The sequence below is a fragment of the Oratosquilla oratoria genome, chromosome 17 (assembly GCF_046742065.1).
Source record: "Oratosquilla oratoria isolate Oo_2021 chromosome 17, ASM4674206v1, whole genome shotgun sequence".
Classification (NCBI taxonomy): Eukaryota; Metazoa; Arthropoda; class Malacostraca; order Stomatopoda; family Squillidae; genus Oratosquilla; species Oratosquilla oratoria.
Genome location: NC_134793.1, coordinates 26,589,382 through 26,616,824, shown reverse-complemented (window position 1 = coordinate 26,616,824; position 27,443 = coordinate 26,589,382). Strand labels below are relative to the sequence as shown.

General features: G+C 42.2%; 1 protein-coding gene across 1 annotated transcript in view; it reads right to left on the bottom strand.

The window, feature by feature from the left end:
- The window catches only part of LOC143034546 (uncharacterized), a 45,698-nt gene extending 21,888 nt beyond the window's left edge, over positions 1 to 23,810 (bottom strand). The window contains exons 1-5 of the mRNA XM_076200752.1: positions 23,517 to 23,810; positions 18,331 to 18,411; positions 18,171 to 18,226; positions 4,863 to 4,910; positions 1,105 to 1,204 (exon numbers count right to left, since the gene is read on the bottom strand). Of these exons, the coding sequence (XP_076056867.1) occupies positions 1,105 to 1,204; positions 4,863 to 4,910; positions 18,171 to 18,226; positions 18,331 to 18,381 (255 nt within the window). The 5' untranslated portion in view covers positions 18,382 to 18,411; positions 23,517 to 23,810. The remainder of the gene's footprint in view (positions 1 to 1,104; positions 1,205 to 4,862; positions 4,911 to 18,170; positions 18,227 to 18,330; positions 18,412 to 23,516) is intronic.
- Positions 23,811 to 27,443: the final 3,633 nt, after the last annotated feature.

The following is a 27,443-nucleotide window of genomic DNA, read 5'->3' as shown; positions in this document are numbered from 1 at the left end:
TCTAAGAAGTATGATAGGGATTACTGGGCTAGATAGTGAGAAATGAGGAGGTGAGGAGGAGAACAGGGGGTGCAAAGGGAGCTGGGAGATAGGGTTGATGAAAGAGTATTAAGATGGTTTGGACACATGGAAAGAATGAGTGAAGAAAGATTAGTAAAAGAGGTGTTGAAGGCAGATGTGGAAGGAGTGAACATGAGGGGATGTCCTGGATGAGATGGATGGATGGGGTGAAAGGGGCATTACAAAAGGGAGGAATGTCTGTTGAGGAAGGACAGGAGAGGACAGAAGACAGGGGTGAATGGAGAAGGGTTGTGTATGGATGATGCTGTGATGCATGAGGGGGAGTAGGTGGGAAGTATGTACAAGAAAAAATTTGACGCAGCCCGAAGGGATTTCTCCCCGTCTTCTCCTTTTCTGTATGAAGGGACGGAGAGGGGGGTGGGGGTCGCCGAATTTATGAAGCAGCCTTGCTGTGGATGAGCTGTGTCTTGCGACAATGCTTCTGACCCAGGGCAGAGGACAGGATGCAGGAATGAACTGTCATCCAGGAGGTGCCAAGATAAGAGGGAGTGAGGATGTTGGAGGGGAGTAGAATATGTAGGGAATGGAATGGGTGGGAGTGGTTTCTATGCCTTTTTCTTTTTGGCTAGCCCCCATGTAAGGGGGAAAAATCCTTTGGTATATGTATGTAAATATCATCCTGCATCCCCCCACACACACACACACACATCCCCTGATAACACAACATGTCCAAAACTCTTCCAATCCTCCCTCTGGGTACCACTACATAACCCATTTATCCTCCATCAGCCACCTTTCCCTCCACTACTCATTCTCATAAATTTACATACTTACTCTCTGTTTGCTACCAACAGCATATCTCCACTATAAGACTCACCTGGCAGTTGAATTCTCCCTACTACTCAATCTACTGGCTCATCTACTCTAGCACAGACATCCTCCAGCCCCACATCATAATTCATCAAATTTCTGAACAAGCTCCTACTGGCAAATAATTCAATTCCAATTCATTCAGCTGTACTATAATCCTAAACGGTAAGTTTCAATTTTGCTTTCACTTGAGTCATTTGAGTCTGTACTTACCAGTGTAGTATTGAAGATGCTTCTGGAACAGATACCAACCAGGATAATCAACGCAGCCACAACAGCGGAAGTCCCATATGAGGCATACGCATCTGGAATACTAATTAACATACAAATATTAAGTACATAATCCATCACACATAGGGGAGTAACAGTTGAAGGAAGAGATGGGGAAGAAGAGGAAGAGGAGACAGGTGGAGGAAGAGGAAGAGAAAGGAGGAGGAAGGGGAGAAAGGAGGAGGAAGAGGAAGAGAAAGGAGGAGGAAGAGGAAGAGAAAGGAGGAGGAAGAGAAAGGAGGAGGAAGAGGAAGAGAAAGGAGGAGGAAGAGGAAGAGAAAGGAGGAGGAAGAGGAAGAGAAAGGAGGAGGAAGAGGAAGAGAAAGGAGGAGGAAGGGGAGAGAGGAGGAGGAAGGGGAGAAAGGAGGAGGAAGGGGAGAGAGGAGGAGGAAGGGGAGAGAGGAGGAGGAAGGGGAGAGAGGAGGAGGAAGGGGAGAGGAGGAGGAAGGGGAGAGAGGAGGAGGAAGGGGAGAGGAGGAGGAGGAAGGGGAGAGGAGGAGGAGGAAGGGGAGAGGAGGAGGAGGAAGGGGAGAGAGGAGGAGGAAGGGGAGAGAGGAGGAGGAAGGGGAGAGAGGAGGAGGAAGGGGAGAGAGGAGGAGGAAGGGGAGAGAGGAGGAAGGGGAGAGAGGAGGAGGAAGGGGAGAGAGGAGGAGGAAGGGGAGAGAGGAGGAGGAAGGGGAGAGAGGAGGAGGAAGGGGAGAGAGGAGGAGGAAGGGGAGAGAGGAGGAGGAAGGGGAGAGAGGAGGAGGAAGGGGAGAGAGGAGGAGGAAGGGGAGAGAGGAGGAGGAAGGGGAGAGAGGAGGAGGAAGGGGAGAGAGGAGGAGGAAGGGGAGAGAAGGACAAGAGGAAGGGAAGAGAAGGAAAGGAGGAAGGGAAGAGAAGGAAAGGAGGAAGGGAAGAGAAGGAAAGGAGGAAGGGAAGAGAAGGAAAGGAGGAAGGGAAGAGAAGGAAAGGAGGAAGGGAAGAGAAGGACAAGAGGAAGGGGAGAGAGGAGGAGGAAGGGGAGAGAGGAGGAGGAAGGGGAGAAAGGAGGAGGAAGGGGAGAAAGGAGGAGGAAGGGGAGAAAGGAGGAGGAAGGGGAGAAAGGAGGAGGAAGGGGAGAAAGGAGGAGGAAGGGGAGAAAGGAGGAGGAAGGGGAGAAAGGAGGAGGAAGGGGAGAAAGGAGGAGGAAGGGGAGAAAGGAGGAGGAAGGGGAGAAAGGTGGAAGAAGAGGCGAAAGGAGGACGAAAAAAGAGGAGGAAGAGGAGACAGAAGGAGGAAGAGGAGACAGAAGGAGGAAGAGGTGACTGAAGGAGGAAGAGGAGACAGAAGGAGGAAGAGGAGACAGAAGGAGGAAGAGGAGACAGAAGGAGGAAGAGGAGACAAAGAGGAAGAGGAGACAGAAGGAGGAAGAGGAGACAGAAAGAGGAAGAGGAGACAGAAAGAGGAAGCGGAAACAAGGAGGAAGAGGAGACAAAGAGGAAGAGGAGACAAAGAGGAAGAGGAGACAGAAAGAGGAAGAGGAGACAAAGAGGAAGAGGAGACAAAGAGGAAGAGGAAACAAAGAGGAAGAGGAGACAAAAAGGAAGAGGAGACAAAGAGGAAGAGGAGACAGAGAGAGGAAGAGGAGACAGAAAGAGGAAGAGGAGACAGAAAGAGGAAGAGGAGACAGAAAGAGGAAGAGGAGACAGAAAGAGGAAGAGGAGACAGAAGGAGGAAGAGGAGACAGAAGGAGGAAGAGGAGACAGAAGGAGGAAGAGGAGACAGAAGGAGGAAGAGGAGACAGAAGGAGGAAGAGGAGACAGAAGGAGGAAGAGGAGACAGAAGGAGGAAGAGGAGACAGAAGGAGGAAGAGGAGACAGAAGGAGGAAGAGGAGACAGAAGGAGGAAGAGGAGACAGAAGGAGGAAGAGGAGACAGGAGGAAGAGGAGACAGGAGGAGGAAGAGGAGACAGGAGGAGGAAGAGGAGACAGGAGGAGGAAGAGGAGACAGAAAGAGGAAGAGGAGACAGAAAGAGGAAGAGGAGACAGAAAGAGGAAGAGGAGACAGAAAGAGGAAGAGGAGACAGAAAGAGGAAGAGGAGACAAAGAGGAAGAGGAGACAAAGAGGAAGAGGAGACAGAAACAGGAAGAGGAGACAGAAAGAGGAAGAGGAGACAGAAAGAGGAAGAGGAGACAGAAAGAGGAAGATGAGACAGAAAGAGAAAAAGGAGACAGAAAGAGGAAGAGGAGACAGAAAGAGGAAGAGGAGACAAAGAGGAAGAGGAGACAGAAAGAGGAAGAGGAAACAAAGAGGAAGAGGAGACAGAAGGAGGAAGAGGAGACAGAAAGAGGAAGAGGAGACAGAAAGAGGAAGAGGAGACAGAAAGAGGAAGAGGAAACAAAGGGGAAGAGGAGACAAAGAGGAAGAGGAGATAAAAAGAGGAAGAGGAGACAAAGAGGAAGAGGAGACAAAGAGGAAGAGGAGACAGAAAGAGGAAGAGGAGACAGAAAGAGGAAGAGGAGACAGAAAGAGGAAGAGGAGACAGAAAGAGGAAGAGGAGACAGAAAGAGGAAGAGGAGACAGAAAGAGGAAGAGGAGACAGAAAGAGGAAGAGGAGACAGAAAGAGGAAGAGGAGATAGAAAGAGGAAGAGGTGACAAAGAGGAAGAGGAGACAGAAAGAGGAAGAGGAGACAGAAAGAGGAAGAGGAGACAGAAAGAGGAAGGAGACAGAAATAGGAAGAGGAGACAGAAATAGGAACAGGAGACTAAAGGAAGAAGAGACAGCAGGAGGAGGAGGAGAAGACAGGAGAAGGAAGAGGAGACTGGAGGAAGCAGAAGAGTTGGAAGAGGAAGGACAAAAAGGGGAGCATCAATCTGATTAAATAATGATACATCTATATATCTACTGTAATTTGATATCCGATTTACCAGAGACTGTATTTACCTAACTGCAGCATACTGGTAGGAAGCAAGGTTCCTTGGATCCCATCTCCTATTCTAATTCATTATACCGAGCCTCAATTTCATGTAATTCCAACTTTATATCCTTCATTTCCAATTATTATTTTTAGATTTGAACTATTTTATTGTTTGAGCTTAGGCTCTATCATTTCCTAAGCTATTCCAAGTTTCTATGTATCTATATGGAAAACTGTATTTCTTAACATCCTTAATCTGCTCACATAACCTCTTAAGGCCCTCCAATTTTTAACAAGAAGATCTCTTCTGTCAATGCAGTATCCATTTTTTATTCTAGCACAGGCTCTACTTTTGACTGCTCTTAACAGCTTTCCTCCTATCCCATATATCTACAATACCTCTCACAGTGCCTTCCTGTCTACCCTGCCATGGGCCTTTTCAAAAGACAAAGGCCCAAAATCATCCTCACCTTTTCCTAAAGTTTTCTCGTACATCTGCCTTACCACAAAAATCTGATCCACACAACTCCTTCCGGTCCTAAACCATACTGCTCTTCACCAATTACTCCATCTGTTCCTCTCCTAATCCTTTCAATCAAGATAAGCCTTCCCAACTACTCAACAAACTGATCCCTCTGAAACTAATGCACTCACACTTACCCCCATTTTCCCTTGTGAAGTGGAACTATACAGGCAGTCTTCCAGTCCTCTGGCACTCTACCCTCTTTTAGACAAACATTAAACAACACCAACCAGTCTATCCCTGTACCTCACTTTTTTTAGACACCCCAGATGACACACATCTAACCTAGGTGCCTTACCTGTCTTTCGATGTCTTATTCCTCCAGTCATCCGTAGCATCTGTAATACTAATTAACATACCAATATTAAGTACATAATCCTTCACACACTGGGGAGTAACAGTTGAAGGAAGAGATGGGGAAGAAGAGGTAGAAGAGACACAAGGAGGAGAAGAGAGGAGGAAGAGGAGAAAGGATGAAGAGGAGAAAGGATGAAGAGGAGAAAGGATGAAGAGGAAGAGAAGGAAGAAGAGGAGAAAGGGGGAAGAAGAGGAGAAATGAGGAAGAAGGGGAGAAATGAGGAAGAAGGGGAGAAAGGAGGAAGAAGAGGAGAAATGAGGAAGAAGGGGAGAAATGAGGAAGAAGGGGAGAAATGAGGAAGAAGGGGAGAAAGGAGGAAGAAGGGGAGAAAGGAGGAAGAAGGGGAGAAAGGAGGAAGAAGGGGAGAAAGGAAGAAGAATGGAGGAAGAAGGGGAGAAAGGAGGAAGAATGGAGGAAGAAGGGGAGAAAGGAGGAAGAATGGAGGAAGAAGGGGAGAAAGGAGGAAGAATGGAGGAAGAAGGGGGGAAAGGAGGAAGAATGGAGGAAGAAGGGGAGGAAGAAGGGGAGGAAGAAGGGGAGAAAGGAGGAAAAAATGGAGGAAGAAGGGGAGAAAGGAGGGAGAAAGGAGGAAGAAGGTTGGCTGATTAATTTAGGAAATTTTTGGCTCGAACGCCAAGCGCCGGAGCCGGTAGGCCATTTAGTGCATGAAAGGAGGAAGAAGAGGAGAAAGGAGAAGGGGAGAAAGGAGGAAGAAGGGGAGGAAGAAGGGGAGAAAGGAGGAAGAAGGGGAGAAAGGAGGAGGAAGGGGAGAAAGGAGGAGGAAGGGGAGAAAGGAGGAGGAAGGGGAGAAAGGAGGAGGAAGGGGAGAAAGGAGGAGGAAGGGGAGAAAGGAGGAGGAAGGGGAGAAAGGAGGAAGAAGGGGAGAAAGGAGGAAGAAGGGGAGAAAGGAGGAAGAAGGGGAGAAAGGAGGAAGAAGGGGAGAAAGGAGGAAGAAGGGGAGAAAGGAGGAAGAAGGGGAGAAAGGAGGAAGAGGGGGAGAAAGGAGGAAGAGGGGGAGAAAGGAGGAAGAGGGGGAGAAAGGAGGAAGAGGGGGAGAAAGGAGGAAGAGGGGGAGAAAGGAGGAAGAGGGGGAGAAAGGAGGAAGAGGGGGAGAAAGGAGGAAGAGGGGGAGAAAGGAGGAAGAGGGGGAGAAAGGAGGAAGAAGGGGAGACAGGAGGAGGAAGGGGAGACAGGAGGAGGAAGGGGAGACAGGAGGAGGAAGAGGAGACAGAAGGAGGAAGAGGTGACAGAAAGGAGGATGAGGAGACAGAAGGAGGAAGAGGTGACAGAAAGGAGGAAGAGGTGACAGAAAGGAGGAAGAGGTGACAGAAAGGAGGATGAGGAGACAGAAGGAGGAAGAGGAGACAGAAAGAGGAAGAGGAGACAAAGAGGAAGAGGAGACAGAAAGAGGACGAGGAGACAAAAAGAGGATGAGGAGACAAAAAGAGGATGAGGAGACAAAGAGGAAGAGGAGACAAAAAGAGGATGAGGAGACAAAGAGGAAGAGGAGACAAAAAGAGGATGAAGAGACAAAGAGGAAGAGGAGACAGAAAGAGGAAGAGGAGACAAAGAGGAAGAGGAGACAAAGAGGAAGAGGAGACAGAAATAGGAACATGAGACAAAAGGAAGAAGAGACAGCAGGAGGAGGAGGAGGAGAAGACAGGAGGAGAAGGAAGAGGAGACTGGAGGAAGCAGAAGAGTTGGAAGAGGAAGGACAAAAAGGGGAGCATCAATCTGATTAAATAAATAATAATACATCTATATATCTACTGTAATTTGATATCCAATTAACCAGAGACTGTATTTACCTAACTGCAGCACACAGGAAGGAAGCAAGGTTCCTTGGATCCCATCTCCTATACCAATTCATTATACCGAGCCTCAATTTCATGTAATTCCACTTTTATATCCTTCATTTCCAATTATTATTTTTAGATTTGAACTCTTGTATTGTTTGAGCTAAAGCTCTATCATTTCCTAAGGTATTCCAAAGGGAGAAAGGAGGAAGAAGGGGAGAAAGGAGGAAGAAGGGGAGAAAGGAGGAAGAAGGGGAGAAAGGAGGAAGAAGGGGAGAAAGGAGGAAGAAGCGGAGAGAGGAGGAAGAAGCGGAGAGAGGAGGAAGAAGGAGAGAAAGGAGGAAGAAGCGGAGAAAGGAGGAAGAAGGGGAGAAAGGAGGAAGAAGGGGAGAAAGGAGGAAGGGGAGAAAGGAGGAAGAAAGGAGGAAGAATGGGAGAAAGACGGGAGAAAGGAGGGAGAAGGTTGATTGATTGATCTATGAAATTTTTGGCTTGAAGGCCAAGCGCCGGAGCCAGTAGGCCACTTAGCGGATGAAAGGAGGAAGAAGGGGAGAAAGGAGGAAGAAGGAGAGAAAGGAGGAAGAAGGGGAGAAAGGAGGAAGAAGGGGAGAAAGGAGGAAGAAGGGGAGAAAGGAGGAGGAAGAGGAGAAAGGAGGAGGAAGAGGAGACAGGAGGAGGAAGAGGAGACAGGAGGAGGAAGAGGAGACAGGAGGAGGAAGAGGAGACAGGAGGAGGAAGAGGAGACAGAAGGAGGAAGAGGAGACAGAAGGAGGAGGAAACAGAAGGAGGAAGAGGAGACAGAAGGAGGAGGAAACAGAAGGAGGAAGAGGAGACAGAAGGAGGAAGAGGAGACAAGAGGAAGAAGAAGAGAATGGAGGAGGAGAAAACAGGAGGAAAAGGAAGAGGAGACTAGAGGAAGCAGAGGAATCGGAAGAGGAAGGAGAAAAAGGGGGGCATCAATCTGATAAAGTAAATATAAATCTATATATCTACTGTAGGAGAAAAAATTTGACGCAGCCCGAAGGGATTTCTCCCCCGTCTTCTCCTTTTCTGTATGAAGGGATGGAGAGGGGGGTCACCGAAGTTATGAAGCAGCCTTGCTGTGGATGTGCTGTGTCTTGCGACAATGTTTCTGACCCAGGGCAGAGGACAGGATGCAGGGATAACCTGTCATCTAGGAGATGCCAAGAGAAGAGGGTGTGAGGAGGGTGGAGGGGAGTGGAATATGTAGGGAATGGAATGGGTGGGAGTGGTTTCTATGCCTTTTTCTTTTTGGATCGTAAGAGGCAAGAAGAAAGGAACAGGGATTGGGACTAGGCATCCTTCTCCTTGTAGGCCCACAGGGGACATTCCTAAAAGAAAAAGGAAAGGCATAAGAGGGTCTGGGAGTTTTCCGACCAGCACCCTAAGGTTTGGGTCTTTTAATCTGCGTGGATGTGGTCCAGATGAGATTAAAAGGGAAGAGATAGGTAGTATTTTTTTGAGAAGAAAGATGGAAGTGTTGGCTTTGAGTGAAATTAAGTTGAAAGGGAAGGGTGAGTGTAAGTTTGGGAGTGTAAGTGGGAGGTTATCAGGAGTGAAAAGAGGGCGAGGGAGGGAAGGGGTGGCTATTCTAGTAAGTGAAGAGATAGTTAAATGTGTAGTGGAGTGGAAGGAGGTTTCCTCAAGGATAATGTTGATGAAGGTGAAACTGAGAAAGGAGATGTGGGTCTTTGTAAGTGCATATGGGCCTGGCAGTGAGAAGAGTGTAGAAGAAAGGGAGGCCTTTTGGATAAATATAAACGAGTGCATAGAGAATTTAGGGAGAAATGTCAATGTAACAATACTGGGAGACCTTAATGCTAGGGTAGGAAATGGTCCAATTGATGGAGTGGTTGGGAAATGTGGAGTTCCTGGAAAAAATTGTAGGAGAGTTGATGGTGGAAATGTGTCTAGAAAGTTGATGATAGCAAATAGTGTTTCAGAAGAAAGTCAAGCATGAGTACACATGGGAGAGGGTGGTGGATGGAGGGGTGGTAGATAGAGTGTTAATGGATTATGTAGTGGTAAATAGGATTATGATAGGAAGAGTTAAGGATGTACAGTACATGTGCTAAGGGGAGAGGGTGGGGGAATATCAGATCATTTTTTTGAAGGCAAGTTGAGAGTGAAGGATAGATGGAGGTAGAGGAAAGGGACAAAAGGTAGGGAGGTGCTTAGAGTGAACTCTTTAAATGAAAAGGAAAAGGAGAAAGAGTACATGAAGCTGAAGGAGGAGTGGGAGAGAGTGAAGGATAGAGTAGAGATAGGTGTGGAGGAGGAATGGGGATGGTTCAAGGAGGGGGTCACAAAGTGTGCAAGGATGGTGTGTGGAACAAGAAGGACAGGAGGAAATAGAAGGAAGAGTAGTGAATGGTGGGATGAGGAAACAAAGAAGGTTGTAGAAGATATGAAGCGAGCTTTCACAGTTTGGTTACAAAATAGGACGAGGGAGTCATATGAGAGGTACAAAGAAAAGAAAAGAGAAGTAAAGCAAAAGGTAAAGGAGGCAAAGAGGAGAGCAGATGTGAAATCGGGTAAGAGTATGACAGAAATTTTTGAAAGTAACAAAGATGTTTTGGAAAGAAATTAAGAGAGGATGAGGAGGCGAATAAAGTAGAGAAGAAAAGGTAAGTGGTGAAGATGGAGAGATGATAATGGAAGAGAAGGCAGTAAGGGAAAGCTGGGCAGAATATTTTAGGGAGTTGCTACATGTGAAGGAGGATAGGGAGGGAAAGATAGTTGCAGTGGGAAATGCTAGGAAAATGACCATGATGAGTGAGGAAAATGGAGAAATAAGGAAGGATGAAGTGAAGACAGTTATGATGAAAGCAGGCAAGGCACCTGGTCTGGATGGATGCCATGCAGAATGTCTTGAAAAAGGAGGTACAGTGATGGTGGACTGGCTGGTGAGGTTATTTAATGTTTGCTGGAGAGAGGGTAGAGTGCCGCAAGACTGGAGGAGTGCCTGTATAGTTCCAATTTACAAGGGAAAAGAGGACAAGTGTCAATGCAGCAGTTTCAGGGGGATTAGTTAAGTGTAGTTGGGAAGGCTTATGGGAGGATCTTGATTGAGAGGATTAGGCGAGGAACAGAGGGAGTAATTGGTGAGGAACAGTGTGGATTTAGGATGGGTAGAGGTTGTGTAGATCAGATCTTTATGGTAAGACAGACATGTGAGAAAGCTATAGGAAAGGGGAAGGATGTTTTTTGGGCTTTTATGGATCTGGAAAAGGCTTACAATATGGTGGACAGAAAGGCACTGTGGGAGGTTATGCAGATATACGGGATAGGAGGAAAGCTTCTAGGAGCTGTCAAGAGTTTTTATGTGAGTAGCAGAGCTTGTGTCAGGATTAGAAATGGAGAGAGTGAGTGGTTCCAGGTAAAGGTGGCACTTCGTCAAGGATGCGTTATGTCACCCTGGCTGTTCAACTTGTATATGGATGGGGTAGTGTGAGAGGTAAATACAAGGGTAGTAGGTCAGGGATTGGAGATGGTTAAAGAAAATGGAGAAAAGTGGGAGGTGAGCCAGCTGTTGTTTGCGGACGACACTGCGCTTGTGGCAGGATCGGAGGAGGGATTGAGGAAGTTGGTGGCAGTGTTTGGGAGAGTATGTGATAGAAAAAAGCTAAAGATAAATGTGGGTAAAAGTATGGTGATGAGATGTACAAGGGGTGAAAGTGGCAGTAGGCTGGAAGTGAGCATTAAGGGAGAGCAACTGGAGGAAGTGGATAGTTTTAGATACTTGGGTGCAAATGTGGCAGGATAAGGTGGAGTGAAGGTGGAGGTAGAATGTAGATTGAGAGAAGCGAGTATATTGATGGATTAAAGAGTGTAATGAGGAATAGATACTAAGAGGAGACTATATGAAGGAGTGATTGTGCCAACAGCACTGTATGGGGCAGAAACATGGAACATAAGAGAGGAAGAGAGAAGGAGTTTGAACGTGTTTGAGATGAGGTGTCTGAGAAGTATGATGGGGGTTACTAGGCTAGACAGAGTAAGAAATGAGTAGGAGAACAGGGGTGGAAAGGGAGTTGGGAGATAGGGTTGATGAAAGAGTAATAGGATGGTTTGGACACATGGAAAGAATGAGTGAAGAAAGACTAGTAAAAGAGGTATGGAAGGCAGATGTGGAGGGGGTGAGCATGAGGGGACGTCCTAGGATGAAGTGGATGGATGGGGTGAAGGGGGCTTTGGGGAAGAGGGGAATGTCTGTTGAGGAAGGACAGGAGAGGACAGAAGACAGGGGTGAATGGGGAATGGTTGTATATGGAAGTTGTGATGCATGAGGTGGAATGGGTGGGGGGATGGGGGATGAGGTAGTATGTGTCAGCAAAATTTGATGCAGCCCGAAGGGGTTTCTCCCCGTCTTCTCCTTTTAAGCATGGGGGGATGGAGGGGGGGGGGTTGCCAATTTAATGAAGTGGCCTTACTGTGGATTTGCTGTGTTTTGCAACACTGCTTCTGACCCAGGGCCGTGGACAAGGTGCAGGGATGACCCGTCATCCAGGAGGTGCTAAGATAAGAGGGAGGGTGGAGGGTTGTGAAGTGTATTCAGGGATGGAATGGGTGGGAATGTTTTCTATGCCTTTTTCTTTTTGACTACCTCTCTTGTAAGGGGGAAAAAGCCTTGGTATATGTATGTATTTACCTAATTGTAGTATACAGGAAAGGCGCAAGGTTCCTTGGATCCCATCATCTCCTATTCTAATTTTTTTATCATACCTAGCCTCAATTTCATGTAATTCCAACTTTATATCCTTCATATCCAATTATTATATTCTGATGGTTACAAAATAGGACAAGGGAGTCATATGAGAGGCACAAAGAAAAGAAAAGAGAAGTAAAGCACAAGATAAAGGAGGCAATGCAGATGGCAGATGTGAAATGGGACATGAGTACGACAGAAAATTTTGAAAGTAATAAAAAGATGTTTTGGAAAGAAATCAAGACAGGAAGAGGAGGCGAATCAAGTAGAGAAGAAAGGGTAAAGGGTGCAGATGGAGAAATGATAATGGAAGAGAAGGCAGTATGGGGAAGATGGCCATAGTATTTTAGGGAGTTGCTAAATGTAAATGAGGATAGGGAGGGAAAGATAGTTGCAGTGGAAAGTGCTAAGAAAATGACCAAGATGAGGGAGGAAAATGGAGAAATAAGGAAGGATGAAGTGAAGGCAGTTGTTAAGATGATAGTAGCTAAGGCACCTGGTCTGGATGGATGCCATGTAGAATGTCAAAAAAAAAAGTATAGTGATGGTGGACTGGCTGGTGAGATTATTTAATGTTTGTTGGAGAGAGGACTGGAGGACTGGAGGAGTGCCTGTATAGTTCCACTTTACAAGGGAAAAGGGGACAAGTGTGAGTGTAGTAGTTTCAGAGGGATTAGCTTGTTAAGTGTAGTTGGGAGGGCTTATGGGAGGATCTTGATTGAGAGGATTAGGAGAACAGATGGAGTAATTGGCGAGGAACAGTGTGGATTTTGGACAAGAGGTGTAGATCAAATTTTTGTGGTAAGATATGTGACAAAGCTATAGGAAAGGGTAAGGATGTTGTTTGGGCTTTTATGGATCTGGAAAAGGCTTATGACAGGGTAGGCAGGTGGGTACTGTGGGAGGTTTTGCAGATATACGGGATAAGAGGAAAGCTTCTAGGAGCTGTCAAGAGTTTTTAAAATAGTACAGCATGTGTCAGGATTATAAATGGAGAGAGTGAGTGGTTCCAGGTAAAGGTAGAACTTCATTAGGGATGTGTTATGTCACCCTGGCTGTTCAGCTTACAGATGGATGGGGTGGTGTGAGAGGTAAATGCAAGGGTGGTGGGTCAGGGGTTGGAGATGGATAACCCCTTCCTCAAATTTATTTATTTTTTTTATTTTTTTTTTTTTTTAAATGTTTCATTTTCAGACAATTTTTTTTATTTTGGTTTTATATAGTATTTTTCATGCTGATTATAAAAAACAGTTTTTATTCAATTTTATTCCCATTTTTGTGGTTGACTTTATTTTGAAAATACCTTTGTAGGCAAAAAAAAAAAGTTAACTCTTCTTCCTATATAACCATATGTAAAAAATATTCTACTCAAAACTTCCTCCTTTTCAGTAGAATATACTGTACCCATCCTAACCTTCCAATGAACAACATAAGGCTCTCGTCTAAACATACATCTTGCCTAAGGGTGTGACGCTTCATAAAGTTCTCGTACAATCTCATGAATACATCATAAATTCTATACAATTTTAGGTTGGGGTGGGTTTGTACATCATGAATTTCATTATTTACAAAATGAAGATACTGTTTTATCTATCATAGTCATCTTGTGACCAGTTCATTTCTTCTTCTGATATTTTCACAATACCCCTAAGCATTTTCATGGCAAAAGATACAAAAATTTCAGCTTCTATTATAGGGCGCCACAAAGAATCACCTTGTCCAGTTAGTTCAGCAAAATGATTAGTCTCTAACAGTACACAGTCAATAATCCTGTTATCGAAAAAAGGACTGAAGACCTCAAAAGGACCCATTTCTGTTGGGTCTTCATCAACCATAATTTCAGGATTTCCTGTGCATGGGAAACGTAGTGGAGAGGGGGGGTTGCCGGTCTATGAAGCGGCCTTGCTGTGGATGTGATGTGTCTTGTGACACTGCTTCTGACCCAGGGCAGTGGACAAGGTGCAGGGATGACCCGTCATCCAGGAGGTGCTAATGTAAGAGGGAGGGTGGACGGGTGTGCAGTGTATTCAGAGATGGAATGGGTGGGAATGATTTTATGCCTTTTCCTTTTTGGTTACCTCCCTTGTAAGGAGGATAAAGCCTTGGTATATGTATGTATGTATGGGAAACGTGGCAGTGCTGTAATCATGGGGTCCTCTGACAACTCGAGACTTATCAGGCTCTCCCATCACCTCCCTCCTCATCATCATCATCACTTGTGGAGAAATAGTCACTGTTTGATGAACTGGCTCTTACATTAGAAGTATTCAAGTTTCTGAGGGAAGGTTCACATTTACTATCTTCCTCAGAATTCGACATTTGAGGTGTAATTTCTTTGAAAAAGCTATAAAAAACAAGTGGTCATGTGGATGAAAACTGCCCCCGACCACAGTGGCTGCCGTAGCAAGTCAGTAAGAAAGTAGCCTTAAACTGCCCGCGCTACTTTGTATGCCTCTGCCAGCCGTACGATTTGCTGAGAATACTCGTTTCACACGTAGAATGGGTTAGAAAGGCTCAGAATTGATGAGTAAATATGTCTGTAGCTGGTTTTTGAAGGTTAAGTTTTAGCCAAGTATTCTCGTCGAGGTTAAAGAAAATGGGGAAAAGTGGGAGGCAAGCCAGTTAGTGTTTGTGGACGACACTGCGCTTATAGCAGGATCTGAGGAGGGATTGAGGAAGTTGGTGACAGTTTGGGAGAGTGTGTGAAAGAAGAAAGTTGAAGATAAATGTGGGTAAAAGTAAGGTGATGAGATGTACAAGGGGTGAAAGTGGCAGCAGACTAGAAGTGAGCATTAAGGGAGTGCGACTGGAGGAAGTGGATAGCTTTAGATACTTGGGTGCAAATGTGGCAGGAAAGGGTGGTAGAATGTAGATTGAGAAAAGCGAGCAAATGCACTTGGTGGATTGAAAAGTGTAATGAGAAATAGACATTTGGGAATGGATGCTAATAGACTGTATGAAGGAGTGATTGTGCCAACAGCACTGTATGGGGCAGAAACATGGAACATAAGAGAGGATGAGATATTTGAATGTGTTTGAGATGAGGTGTCTGAGAAGTATGATGGGGATTACTAGGCTGGATAGAGTGAGAAATGAGGAGGTGAGGAGGAGAACAGGGGTGGTAAGGGAGTTGGGAGATAGGGTGGATGAAAGAGTATTGGGATGGTTTGAACACATGGAAAGAATGAGTGAAGAAAGACTAGTAAAAGGGGTATGGAAGGCAGATGTGGAGGGAGTGCACATGAGGGGGCGACCTAGGATGAGATGGATGGATTGGGAGAAAGGGGCTTTGGGTAAGAGGGGAATGTCTGTTGAGGAAGGACAGGAGAGGACAGATGACAGGGGTAAATGGAGAATGGTTGTATATGGATGATGTTGTGATGCATCAGGTGGAATGGGTGGGGGGATGGGGTGTGAAGTAGTATGTGCGAGAAAAATTTGATACAGCCCGAAAGGATTTCTCTCCATCTTCTTTTCTGCATGAGGTGATGGAGAGGGGAGGGGTCGCCAATTTAATGAAGAGGCCTTGGGGTGAATATGCTGTGTCTTGCAACACTGCTTCTGACCCAGGGCAGTGGACAAGATGCAGGGATGACCTGTCATCCAGGAGGTGCCAAGATAAGAGGGAGGGTAGAGGATAGAGGGTAGAGAGTGTAGGGGGAGTGTATTAGGGATGGCATGGGTGGGAATGGTTTTTATGCCTTTTTTTTTTTTTTGGCTACCCCCCTTGTAAGGGGGAAAGAGCCTTTGGTATATGTACATTTAGGTTTGAAATCTTGTATTGTTTGGGCTTGGGCTATATAATTTCCTAAACTATTCTAAGTATTTATGTATTTGTATGGAAAACTGTACTTCCTCACATACTTAATCTGCTCCCATGACCTCTTAGGTCCCTCCAATCTTTAATCAGGAGATCTCTTCTGTCAATGTAGTATCCATTTTTTATTCTAACACAGGCTTTACTTTTTATGCCTTTTTTTTTTTTTTTTTGGCTACCTCCCCTATAAGGGAGAAAGAGCCTTTGGTATATGTATGTATATTTAGATTTGAAATCTTGTATTGTTTGGGGTTGGGCTATATAATTTCCTAAGCTATTCTAAGTATTTATGTATCTATATGGAAAACTGTACTTCCTCACATACTTAATCTGCTCCCATGACCTCTTATGTCCCTCCAATCTTTAATCATGAGATCTCTTCTGTCAATGTAGTATCCATTTTTTATTCTAACACAGGCTTTACTTTTGACTGCTGTTAACAGCTTTCCTCTCATCCCATATATCTATAATACCTCCCACAGTGCCTTCCTGTCTACCCTGTCATGTTTTTTTTTTAAAGAAAAAGGCCCCCCAAAAAAAACATCCTCACCTTTTCCTAAAGCTTTCTCATATATCTGCTTTACCACAAAAATCTGTTCCACACAACTCCTTCTTGTTCTTCACTAATTACTCCCTCTGCCTCTCCTAATCCTCTCAATCAAGACCCTCCTATAAGCCTTCCCAACTACTCAACAAACTGATCCCTCTGAAACTACTACACTCACACTTACCCCATTTTCACTTGTAAAGTGGAACTATACCGGCACTCTTCCAGTCCTCTGGCATTCTACCCTCTTTTAGACAAACATTAAACAACACCAACCAGTCTGTCCCTGTAACTCACTTTTTTTAGACTCCAGATGACACCCATATAATCTAGGTGCCTTACCTGCTCTCATCAGTTTAATAATAGTTTTCACCTCCTCTTTTCTTACTTCTCCCCATTTTCCTCATTCATCACTGTCATTTTCTTAGTGCTTCCCACTGCAACTGCTATGATGTTAACTTAAGTACTTCCCTAAAATACTCTGCCCATCTTACTCTTACTGCCATCTCTTCCATTATTATCCATTTTATATATATATATTATTTTGAGCAGGAAGAGATTTGGATGTACATGTTCTTAGGGAAAAGAGTGGGGGGAACATCAGATAATTTTTTGGTGGAAGGTAAGTTAAGAGTGAAGGATAGATGAAGAAAGAGGAAAAAGAAAGCAGGTAGGGCAGTGCTTAAAGTAAACTGTTTAAATGAGAAAGAAAATGAGAGTATAAGAAGAACCTGAGAGAAGAGTGGCAGGGAATGACCAATAGGGTTGAACTAGGAGTGGAGGAATAGGGATATTTCAAGAAGAGTCACAAGGTGTGCAAAGTTGGTGTGCGGAACAAGGAGGATGAGAGGAAATAGAAGGAAGGGTAGTGAGTGGTGGGATGATGAAGCAAAGAATGTTGTAGAAGAAACGAGCACTCACAGATTGGTTGCAAAATAGGACAAAAGAATATGAGAGATACAAAGAAAAGAGAAGTAACGCACAAGACAAGATGTAAAATGGAGATATGTGAAATGGGGCAAGTATGACAAAATTCTGAAAGTACTGTATTTTACAGCTTACAAGACGCACTTTTTTTCCCTAAAAAATACCCTGAAAATTACTAGTGCATCTTCTGAGACTAATGTTGTATTGTAAGGCAACACTCAGGTTCAAATGAGCTTGGACACTTGACCGATAGCAACCTGGTTTGCATGTTGAGTCATTACACAATATTAGCTTAAGTACTATTTAATTCAGCCTTTTATATGATGTAAACTCAGTACTTAGCTTTTACAAGTATTTCCAATACCATAATCCTTCCTGGAGCCTACTCGGTGTGTGGAAAAAACAGGCCACTCCCTCATCTCATGGCAACACACACATAAACATGAACGCACGCACATGCAAGGTGCCTTTATCAGTTACCACCAGGCTATCACATGTGTCACAAGCTTTTTTGCCCTGGAAATTATCACCCATGGCTAGTTCATCGAAATGTTTAGTTATACTATCACATACAAGCTACAAGTTGTACAATATGACAATGAAAAATGTATAGTATATTTATTAATCACCAACTAGTATCATCGCCATACAAACAAAATTGGACAAGTGGTTTCGTAATGTAAACAATACGTCCAATACATGTCGTCATCCGCCACTAAAGCAAGAAGAGATGGACTGCTTTACTGTGTGTACTTATTTACCTATGGTATTTCTATTTACATAGTTGTAAATTTGTGGCGAGTGCTCCTGCAAATTTGTAACGAGTGCCGAGACAATAGTGTCTTGCAGACTCCTTGCTTCTTACGTTTTTGTGTTCAGTGGTCAGGTATATGGTGAATGTGTTCTTGTATGAGAATGACTTTTTTTTTTCTTAGAAATTTCTTTCAAATATTAGGGTGCGTCTTCCAAGCCGTAAAATATGGTAATAAAAAGAGGTTTTGGAAGGAAATTAAGAGGGGAAGAGGAGGCAAATCAAGTAGAGAAGTAAAGGTAAAAGGTGCAGATGGAGAGAGAATAATGGAATTGGTAAATACAATTACAGAAAAATCAAAATAAAAGGATGACATGAAGGAAAGGAGGAAGCTAGGGACTGCAAAGGTCATGGTATTGAACAGACAGAAAAAAGTGAGAGATGAAAGTGCAAGTAAATGAACATGGACAAAGATAAGAAATTCAACTTTCCAAATAGAGCAAAACAAATGAAACACTCGTTTAAGAGATACATGCACAGCATAACTCTTGATGGCAAAGGCAAGTGCCCATGGGCAAGATACAAGAATAATCCTTATACACAACATCCAGCATACCTCTACCAAATCCAAACATCCTTATTTAAGAATCAATACCAAAACAATATTGCAAAATGTCTTACTTAATTGAAGATGAAGTTCCAAAATAGGTCCATAAGATGGCTCCTACACTCAGACCCTATAAAAAAGGAAAAGATTAAATACATGAATTATCTTAACATTTAAATATAAAAATAGATATCTTCACACAAGCAAATCCATGGTTGTCAAAACAAAACTCACCAAGTATAATGTGTAGGTCGTCAACAAAACCCATGGGATGCAATGACCCATCTTAAATTCCTCTTCAGTGATGTAATCACCCTGTAATAAATGTAAATTCATAATATTAATACTAACAATACCTTACCAGGTTAATTTTCCAAGACTGACTGCACCTATTGATGCTTTATGCTTGTCTCTATGATTTGTCCAACACTGCTGACCCAGGGCAGTGGACAGGATGCAGGGATGACCCCCTCATCCAAGAAGTGCCAAGATAAGAGGGAGGGAGGAGGGTGGAGGGGAGTGGAATATATAGGAAATGGAATGGGTGGGAGTGGTTTCTATGCCTTTTTCTTTTTGGCTACCCCCCATGTAAGAAGGAAAAAGCCTTTGGTATATGTATATAACATTTAATCTTAGTAGGTTTACTTTAACTTATCATATACATGTTTAAATCCCAAATAATAATAGCATTAATGGTAATGATAATACATATCTACTGTATGCATCAAAATGACTTCTCTCTTACAAGGAAGGAAGCTACCCATCTCACACCTATTTGTTTTCCCCTATTTCCTTACTTCATGGATGAAAGGCCCTCCCTGTCCCGACCTGCCTGGGTCAAAAGTAATGCAGCAACCACCTCTACAGCAGGGCCTAACAGCCAAAACAGATATACCCCTACTGCTTTGTTTACATTTCAATGGTAATGTCTAATTCAGCAACGAGTTTGTCCTGCCCAGTTAGTCCTACAAATAGGTAAATATACACACACACTTGTATGTATGGTGACAATCCAAGAACATGCGACTGCTTTTATTAAAACGTGTTTCTTAATAACAATATAATAAATTGTATAAAATTTGTCACAACAGAGACAGAACTGAAAGTTAATGGATATAATAATAAAATATTACAAATGAAGGAGGTAGAGAAATTGTAATACATTTGAAAGCCGATTTATGTGCACGAGAAATCACGTTTAGATAAAATCTGAATCTGTGTAGGTCAAGGTGATTAGATAAAGGAATGTGCTTCTCATATGCTATATCTATATTCATTGTAGCCCACATAGTGAAGAGGGTAATCATAGATCTCAACAAATTAATACACTTGGTATATGATCGCAAGTATTCACACATTATGGTCACATGTGATTTCATACATACATATACCAAAGGCTCTTTCCCCCTTACATGGGAGGTAACCAAAAAACAAAGGCATAGAAACCACTTCCACCCATTCCATCCCCCTACCTACTCCACTCCCCTCTACCCTCTTATCTTGGCACCTGGATGACAGGTCATCCCTGTATCTTGTCCACTGCCCTGGATCAGAAACAGTAGCAGTTTTAAAATACACAGCACATCCACAGCAAAGCCGCTTCATTAAATCAGCAACCCCCCCCTCTCTGTCCCCTCATGTGATTTCAACTACCCTAAAACTGACTAGGAGCATTGGAAGACAACAATGAATGCAGTGAGGAATTTTTGTTTCTTGAAAATCAGATGTGCACTAGTATCGACATGTCACTGTACCTACCAGGGCCAGAGGAAGTGACTGCCCAACAAATTACATTTAGTTATGACTAACAAAGAGGGTAGGATTGATCAAATAAATGTTTCTTCACCCCTAGAGAAAAATTACTATGGAGGGATAAAATTCCTATACAATGCATACATCAAGGAGATTAAGACGAAGAAAAATACTCCTCTATGACCAAGGATATTTTACACATGAAGTAAATAACACAGAAATGGAAAAGTTCAATGGAAGCCTTAAAGGGAATTGAGAAATGGAACAACTTCAAGAAAATAAATTAGAGTGAAAATGTACCCATAAAATATGCAACAACAAGGAAGTCTAGAAATCCAATAGGTCTGAAAACAAAATAAGGAATATACACTGCAGTTGGTAGAAGTACAGAGCAACTAAAGATTCACAAAAATACAAAACAGAGGAACTAAGAAAGGAAAATGAAAGACGAGCTGAGAAAAATGTGAATGAGAAATAGCCAGTCCAAATGAAAACCTAAAATTTACTGGCAGTCTGTTAAACAAAAACTGAAGACAACAACAGGTATTGCACATCTAAGAACAAGTGTAAATGTATACAAACATGACACAGCTGATGGTGAGGAGGCTAAAATTCTTTCTGATATTCTTTTAACGTTTTTATGAGAGAATCGGATAGAGGCGCTTACTCATCAGTGACCACGGGAATGGAATCTATTCCTTATCTACAAATTTCAAAGGAGGGGAGATGAAACATCTTCAACTTAAATATTGAGAAGTCTCCTGGTCCAGATTGTGCCCATCCTAGGATCCTAAGAATTGAGGGAAGAATGATATATTCAGCACAAAACTTGGCGAGAATAAGCTTCCTATGGACTGGAAATCTGCAAACATAAGTGCAATTTTTAAGAATGGTCCTTCAAATCATTGTCCTGCATGTCTCACTAACATTGCAAAATTATGGAGGAAATATTTAGTGATCATTTAATGAAACGCTGGACAAGGTTGGATCTGCTATCCAAGGAACAATATTGCTTCATAACAGGTAGGCCTACAGTTCTCCAGATGCTGTAGGTATTGGTGAATTGGACAATAACAGTAGGCAAGGGAAGATAGACCAACATCATCTATATGGACTTTCAGAAGGCTTTTGACAAAGTGTCTCATCATCAATACAAAAATTGGAGGGCTATGGAATAACTGGTTTCAAATTTTAATGGATAGTGGTATTTCTAGAGGGAAGAAAACTGTAAATATCAAGGGTGCCTACTCTGAATGGATTGATGTCCTAAATGGAGTACAGCAGGGTAATGTCCTGGGTCTGATTCTCTTTGTCCTATCTGTTAACGACCTTATTGAACATGCGAAATCTGGTGGGTATCTGTCTGTTGACAACAGATTTTTGGACAATTTATAGTTTCACCCAACCATAGAATTTGATATGTGGCTTATGTGTTTCTGGTGAGAAATGTTGTGATATGAACGATGGTGTACATAATTTTCGTCACAAATGCGTACTTTTGAAATAATTGAATATTGAAGTTATGCACTTATGCCTACGTCTCCCAAACGATCTGGGGGGATGTGTGGGAAATCGGGGTTTTTGGGTGGGGAAGACTAATAAATGAAGTAATGTGCATTGCAAAACAGGTATAAAATGAACAAAAACCCTTAAAAATATATATATAAAAAAGTTAAAAATCACATTTTATAGCCGGAGTCCAGCGGTAGCCATCTTTGTTTTCACCAACGATTCGAAAAAGGTCTCGCTAGATCTGTTACACTTAGCGAAGTCCACTCTAGCTACACAAGACTTCCTAATCGTAAACTAACATTACCTCCATTAGGTTAGGTTAGGTTAGGTTAGGTTAGTTTATGGTTACCAAGCCTTGCGTGAGCGTCTTCCCTAAATCTAGCGCTTCTACTTACAATCGTTAGTAAACAAACATGGCATCGCGCGCGGTACCTGCCGATATGGGATTTTTTTTTTTTTGCGTTTCTTTAGTCTTCTTCATTCACTTTACACCTGTTTGGCAATGCGCATTACTCCATTTATTAATCTCCCCCACCCAAAAACCCCAATTTCCCATACGTCCCCCCACACCATTCGGGAGATGTAGTCATAAGTGCATAACTTCAATGCTTAATTACTTCAAAAGTACGCATTTGCGACGGAAATGTACACCATTGTTCATATTACAATATTTCTCACCAGAAACACATAAGCCACATATCAAATTCTATGGTTGGGTGAAACTATAAATTGACCAGATTTTTAGACAAACCAGTTCACAAGATCAAGCAATACTTCAAGAGGATCTTGACCAACTCCAACAGCAGTTTGAAGTTAACTTGCTGCCCTTCCACCCTGACAGATGTAAACACATGAAAATCTCTAGTAAATATAAGATTCTTGAAGACACAAAGTACTATTTAGGAGGGGTAGTACAGAGAAAAAAATGTAAATCTAAAAAAGTGCACACCAAAATGATATAGCAATAGAAAATTGAATATTAATTTTTTAAATAAAACATCAATGTAATATGTTTTTTTTTTTGGGGGGGGAGCAGAAATTGGTAACAAAAACCAGGCTAAAGTGATACACTACTGAATGGGGCCACAACAAATTTTCCCAGACACCATGTTATCCTGTTCTAACCTAACCTAACCTTCACTTACTAATGTGGTACTTGTACTGCAAAAGGTCATCTGGGGTGATGTGTTTTAATTTACCAATTTAATATTTAACCTTGTATTGATAGGAGTCCACTTCCTCAATAGTACTAAAGTAAATTAGGGTTGTTAACTGTCAAAAAGATCTGAGGATTTCAACTGTTCATCCCTTAACTTTTGCATTTCACATACAAAAATTTAAGAAAGTAAATTGAATCATGGGAATCATAAGAACATTTTTGTAATACGACATCCCTTCCTTCAAATTCAAGGCTAAGGTCATACCACAAGTGGAATATATTCAGTCAGTATATGTCCCTTACTATTATAATTATATCAAAGACCAGATCGGTCGAGAATACCCTCAGACAATCTTCAAAATTGATCCCTGGTCTAAGAAATCCAAGTTACCTGGAATGTTTGCAAGTCTTGGAAATACCAACAATAATATATAGACATATATCGGTGTTGACATGATTTAAATATATAATTTAATGAACAATAAGTATGATGCAGAGGTCAGTCTTCAAATGGAAAGAAACAACGACCCAACGAGAGGAAACATGAAACTGGCCACGCTTATGTGGAATCCAGAGGCGACAGATGACAGATGTCATTACGATTCGTGGAAGTAGAGTACCCTACTAGAGTCAAGTAGAGTACCCTACTAGAGTCTAGTAGAGTACCCTACTCAATATTGTCATTGAAGTACCAAACACCAGTCTTTTGTATAACGTCTATATAGATTTTCGGGAAAATCAGTGTATAAAATATGACCCCAATGAAAAACTGGTAACCACCACGGACCACCACATAAGTTTAAACAAATAACAATTGGTAGGTTGCAGGATTCATGGCCATGTTCCAGAAGGCTACTGATCTACTACGCATTCTGTGAAGAGGTCGGTCTTGAACGTATGTAACATTTTACACGTTAAAACAAATTTCTACAAAACCCAGCTGCTTTCATACTGTTTGTTGGAAAACATTAATGAAGTTATCATTCTAGGTGCTTACTTTCCAAGTTATCCAGAAGAAAAGCGATAAGCTCTGCCGTATCCTTACTAACGTCGACAACACTTACTCTCACTGCACGGTGCGTGCGCAGTGTGCTGTTCACAACTGCACCAATTGTTATCGTGCTGACAATTCCTTAGGTAGAATAAGGTTTTCTCCTACTTGATATTATATTACTGTTTTGAGCACTATCGCATAACAAAAACAGAACTTTCCTTATTTCATTGGAAATATGCAAACTCCTACATTTTATATTGTGATACTACAGTATTCCTCAACACTTGGCAAAAGGAAATTGCGACGCATGATGCAACTTTTCTACTGGTTGTGGTATGTTATAATAATAACAATAATAATTTTATTAGGCATTGGACCAAAATACATGAAGTGCAGAAAATGAAAAGAATACATAGTTCGAAATAACAATTACAATTGCCGAGGATAACACAAAAGAAAAAAACATGTAAGCTTATTTCTATAGGGGACCAGAGACTATGAGTAGGCTGCCCGCACACGAGCAACATTTAATTGCTAGTTGTCACAACAAAATATTGTCACAATAAAAAATATTGTCGCAACGATAAGTTGACGGTAAGGTATACCCGCGCACACGAGCCACGCGATGGCGGCAACTGTTGTTTATAGTGTCATCATTTTATACTTAAGCACACACATACACAATTCTATAGACATACATACATACACAAGAACATACATACATAAGAACATACACACATAAGAATATACATCCATAAGAAATACATACATATGAACAGAGGTGGGCGCGCGAACCTTTTTTTGGGTTCCGAATCCGAACCCGAATCTTCGCCCGTTTTGGGTTCCGAACCTCCGAATAGCGAACCCGATTTTAAAAATATCGGTGCGAACATTTATTCCGAACATTTGTCCGCGAACCTCCGAATCTTAAAAGATAGCAAAGCGAACTTTAATTCCGATACTTTCCGAACATTTCCAAACCTAAATTTTACTCATTCCGAATCTCCGAATCTAAATTTAAAGCTTTCCGATTAAAAAAAGTTTTTTTTTTAAGATATCTATATTATTTATTAAACAAATTATTACTAGAAAAATAAATTATTAATACAAGACAGTAAAAAGTAAAAACAAAAGTTCACAAAACAAAACGGTAAAAAAATTTAAAACAAAAATTCACAACATTTCAGTCTTCACTCTTCACAGATTCACTCTAACTTGTCGGCCCTCTCTCTCTCCCTCTTAACCAACTTCAAGTTTCCCTTCATGAAGGTCAGGTTCTCAAAGTTCAGATTGGTCAGAGAGGCTCGCTGTAGCTTCAAAATGTCCGAGCCGAAGCTGAAGAGTCGTTCAGCTGAGGCAGACGAGGGCAGGGGAGTGTTATACTTGATGAAACAGTTCACCCAGTGCTGCCTGTGTTCCTTGGGGAAGTTTGCCAGGGAGATCTTCATGATACTTGTGCCAAGAATGGCGCCCCAAGTGTCTACTTCCTTGCCGACCTCCTCCTCCAGGTTGGCCACCACCACAGGCTCCTCCTCGTCCTCAAGAAGGAATTAGAGAGAAGCGATAAAGTAAAACACAATGCTAATGGTCAAAGGCGTCTCTAGTTGTTACAGAAACATAGGCGTCACCACATCTGTATGCCGCGGAAAAGTTGAAAACCAATGTTTGGTCGTCTTCGTTTTTTCGATTTTTTCCCGGGATACGGAGGTTCGGATTCGCGAAAAAAAGACGTTCCGAACCCGGAAGTCCGAATATTTTTTGACGTCGGTCCGAATCCGAACCTCCGAACCCAAATCCGGGATTTTGCCGGTCCGAACAAATCCGCGGATAAAGGTTCGCGAACATTTGTTCGGAACGCCCACCTCTGCATATGAACATACATACATAAGAACACATACATACATAAGAACATACATTCAGGCAGACAGGCAAGCAGGCAGATGCATTGACCTTCCAGACAAGTTAACGTTTTCCTTTCAAATAAACACAATATGTTTTTACCTCTCTCCTTTTTATCCCCAGGGGAGAGAGTATTCCAATCGCTCACCACAGCCTCACATACCTCACTCCACAACTTTTCTTTTATATTCTTATCGCTGTATTCCTTTAGTTGGAAATCATAGAGGTGGTCTCTTCTCTACCTCTGTTTTGAGTGTTCCGCAGTCAAATAACTCTTTTATTACAGACATGACATAGTACCACGTCCTTTCACCACTGGCTGGGTGGCGGCAACGAAAAGTTGTTCGTGTGCGAGCTCCCATGTGAAATAACGTTTTCTATCGCCTGCCACAGTTGCCGACAATAATTGTGTTGTCGGAGAAATTGATCCGGTTGCAACTATCTCACAATTTTTTGTTGTCGCCTCAGGAAAAATTGTCCATGTGCGGGCACCCATAGAGATGTGTGCGTTCTATTTTTGACAATTTTGTTGCTGTGACAACTAGCAACAAAATGTTACAGTTTTTTCCACTCGTCGTATTAACGTATCTACGAAGGGCAATTGTCCGTTTTGTTCCTCTTCTACGGTGAACTGAATATCGCTGTTGACCGCGACAAGCATTCTCACTTTATTATTTACATTGGGGTTTACGGGAATGATTGCGAGGACGTCCTACATATCTAAACCAGTGTGATCCCCGACCATTGATTCTGATAAAGTTTTATTTTTATAATAACTCCACACTGGTGACGAATATGAACAACAAAGAGGTCTCGCGATGGGTAGTCCTTTAAGTGCAGTGATGGCCTACTTCTCCGCACATGATGATAGGACAAAGAGTGGTATAGTAATAGGATTTTTTCTCAGGGCACTACAAATCTGTAGTAATGAATACCTAGAAGGCGAATTTGATTACATTATGAAAACCTTTGACAAACTTGGATATCCAGAGGGAATGTTGAATAGAACAAAAAGAAAAGCAATAAATATTTACAATCGCGGAAAGAAAGAGAAAAATGATAAAAATAATACAAATTTTATATCAGTACCTGGCTCAGAAACGTCACCAATAATAGACAAATATTTAACAAAATCAGGTATGAACATAGCTAAAATAACTAACAAGAGGATAGGTGATTTAATAAAGACTTCTGAAAAGAGAACCAATTCCGAAAACAGCGTCGTATATAAAATCCCGTGCAATAGTTGCTCAATGGCTTATTTTGGCGAATCGTCAAGAGGATTAGAAAAAAGAATTTATGAACATAAAAACGACATAAAAGCACATAGGACATCTAATTCTTTAGTAGTTCATGCGGAAAAATTCGATCATTTACCAAACTGGAGAGAAGCTGAAGTGCTACATAAAAGTTTTGATAAATTCACTAGAAGAATTGTTGAATCAGCATATATTTCAACTAATAATTCATCGAATCATCGAGGAGGGTTTATCAATTTAGCTAAAGAAACTAGTATTTTAATTCTCCCAAGTGTCCGAAAAGATAATTAGAGTACATAAACTTAAATTGCAGTTCTACATACACTCTCTGAAGAAGTTCCGTGTTACGAGTATATTACTGTATATTATAATCATCGATTCGCAGTGTCCTCCTTTGTCCTCCTTTTTGGAAATCAGTGTCCTCCTTTTTGGAAATTTGGAAATGGCCACCCTACATATGACATATAAACATTGTTTTAGATTTGCTAATATTACCAAAATGTTCGTAACACGAAGGATGTTGAGATAAAAAATTGAGCATCATCACAATAAACATTGCATTATGCAATCAGGAACAACAAAATATTGCTAGAATGTACCAAAACAGTATGAGTGTGCAATAGATCAATGTAGTACCATTAATGATAAACTAAGAGTAAATATCAAGGTAGCAGGCCATCAACAATATCAACATGTTATAGTGAATGCTACATGGTAGCTTGGGTCACCTATTAATTAATTCCAAAATCTATCTGTACCTCAGGACGGAGTG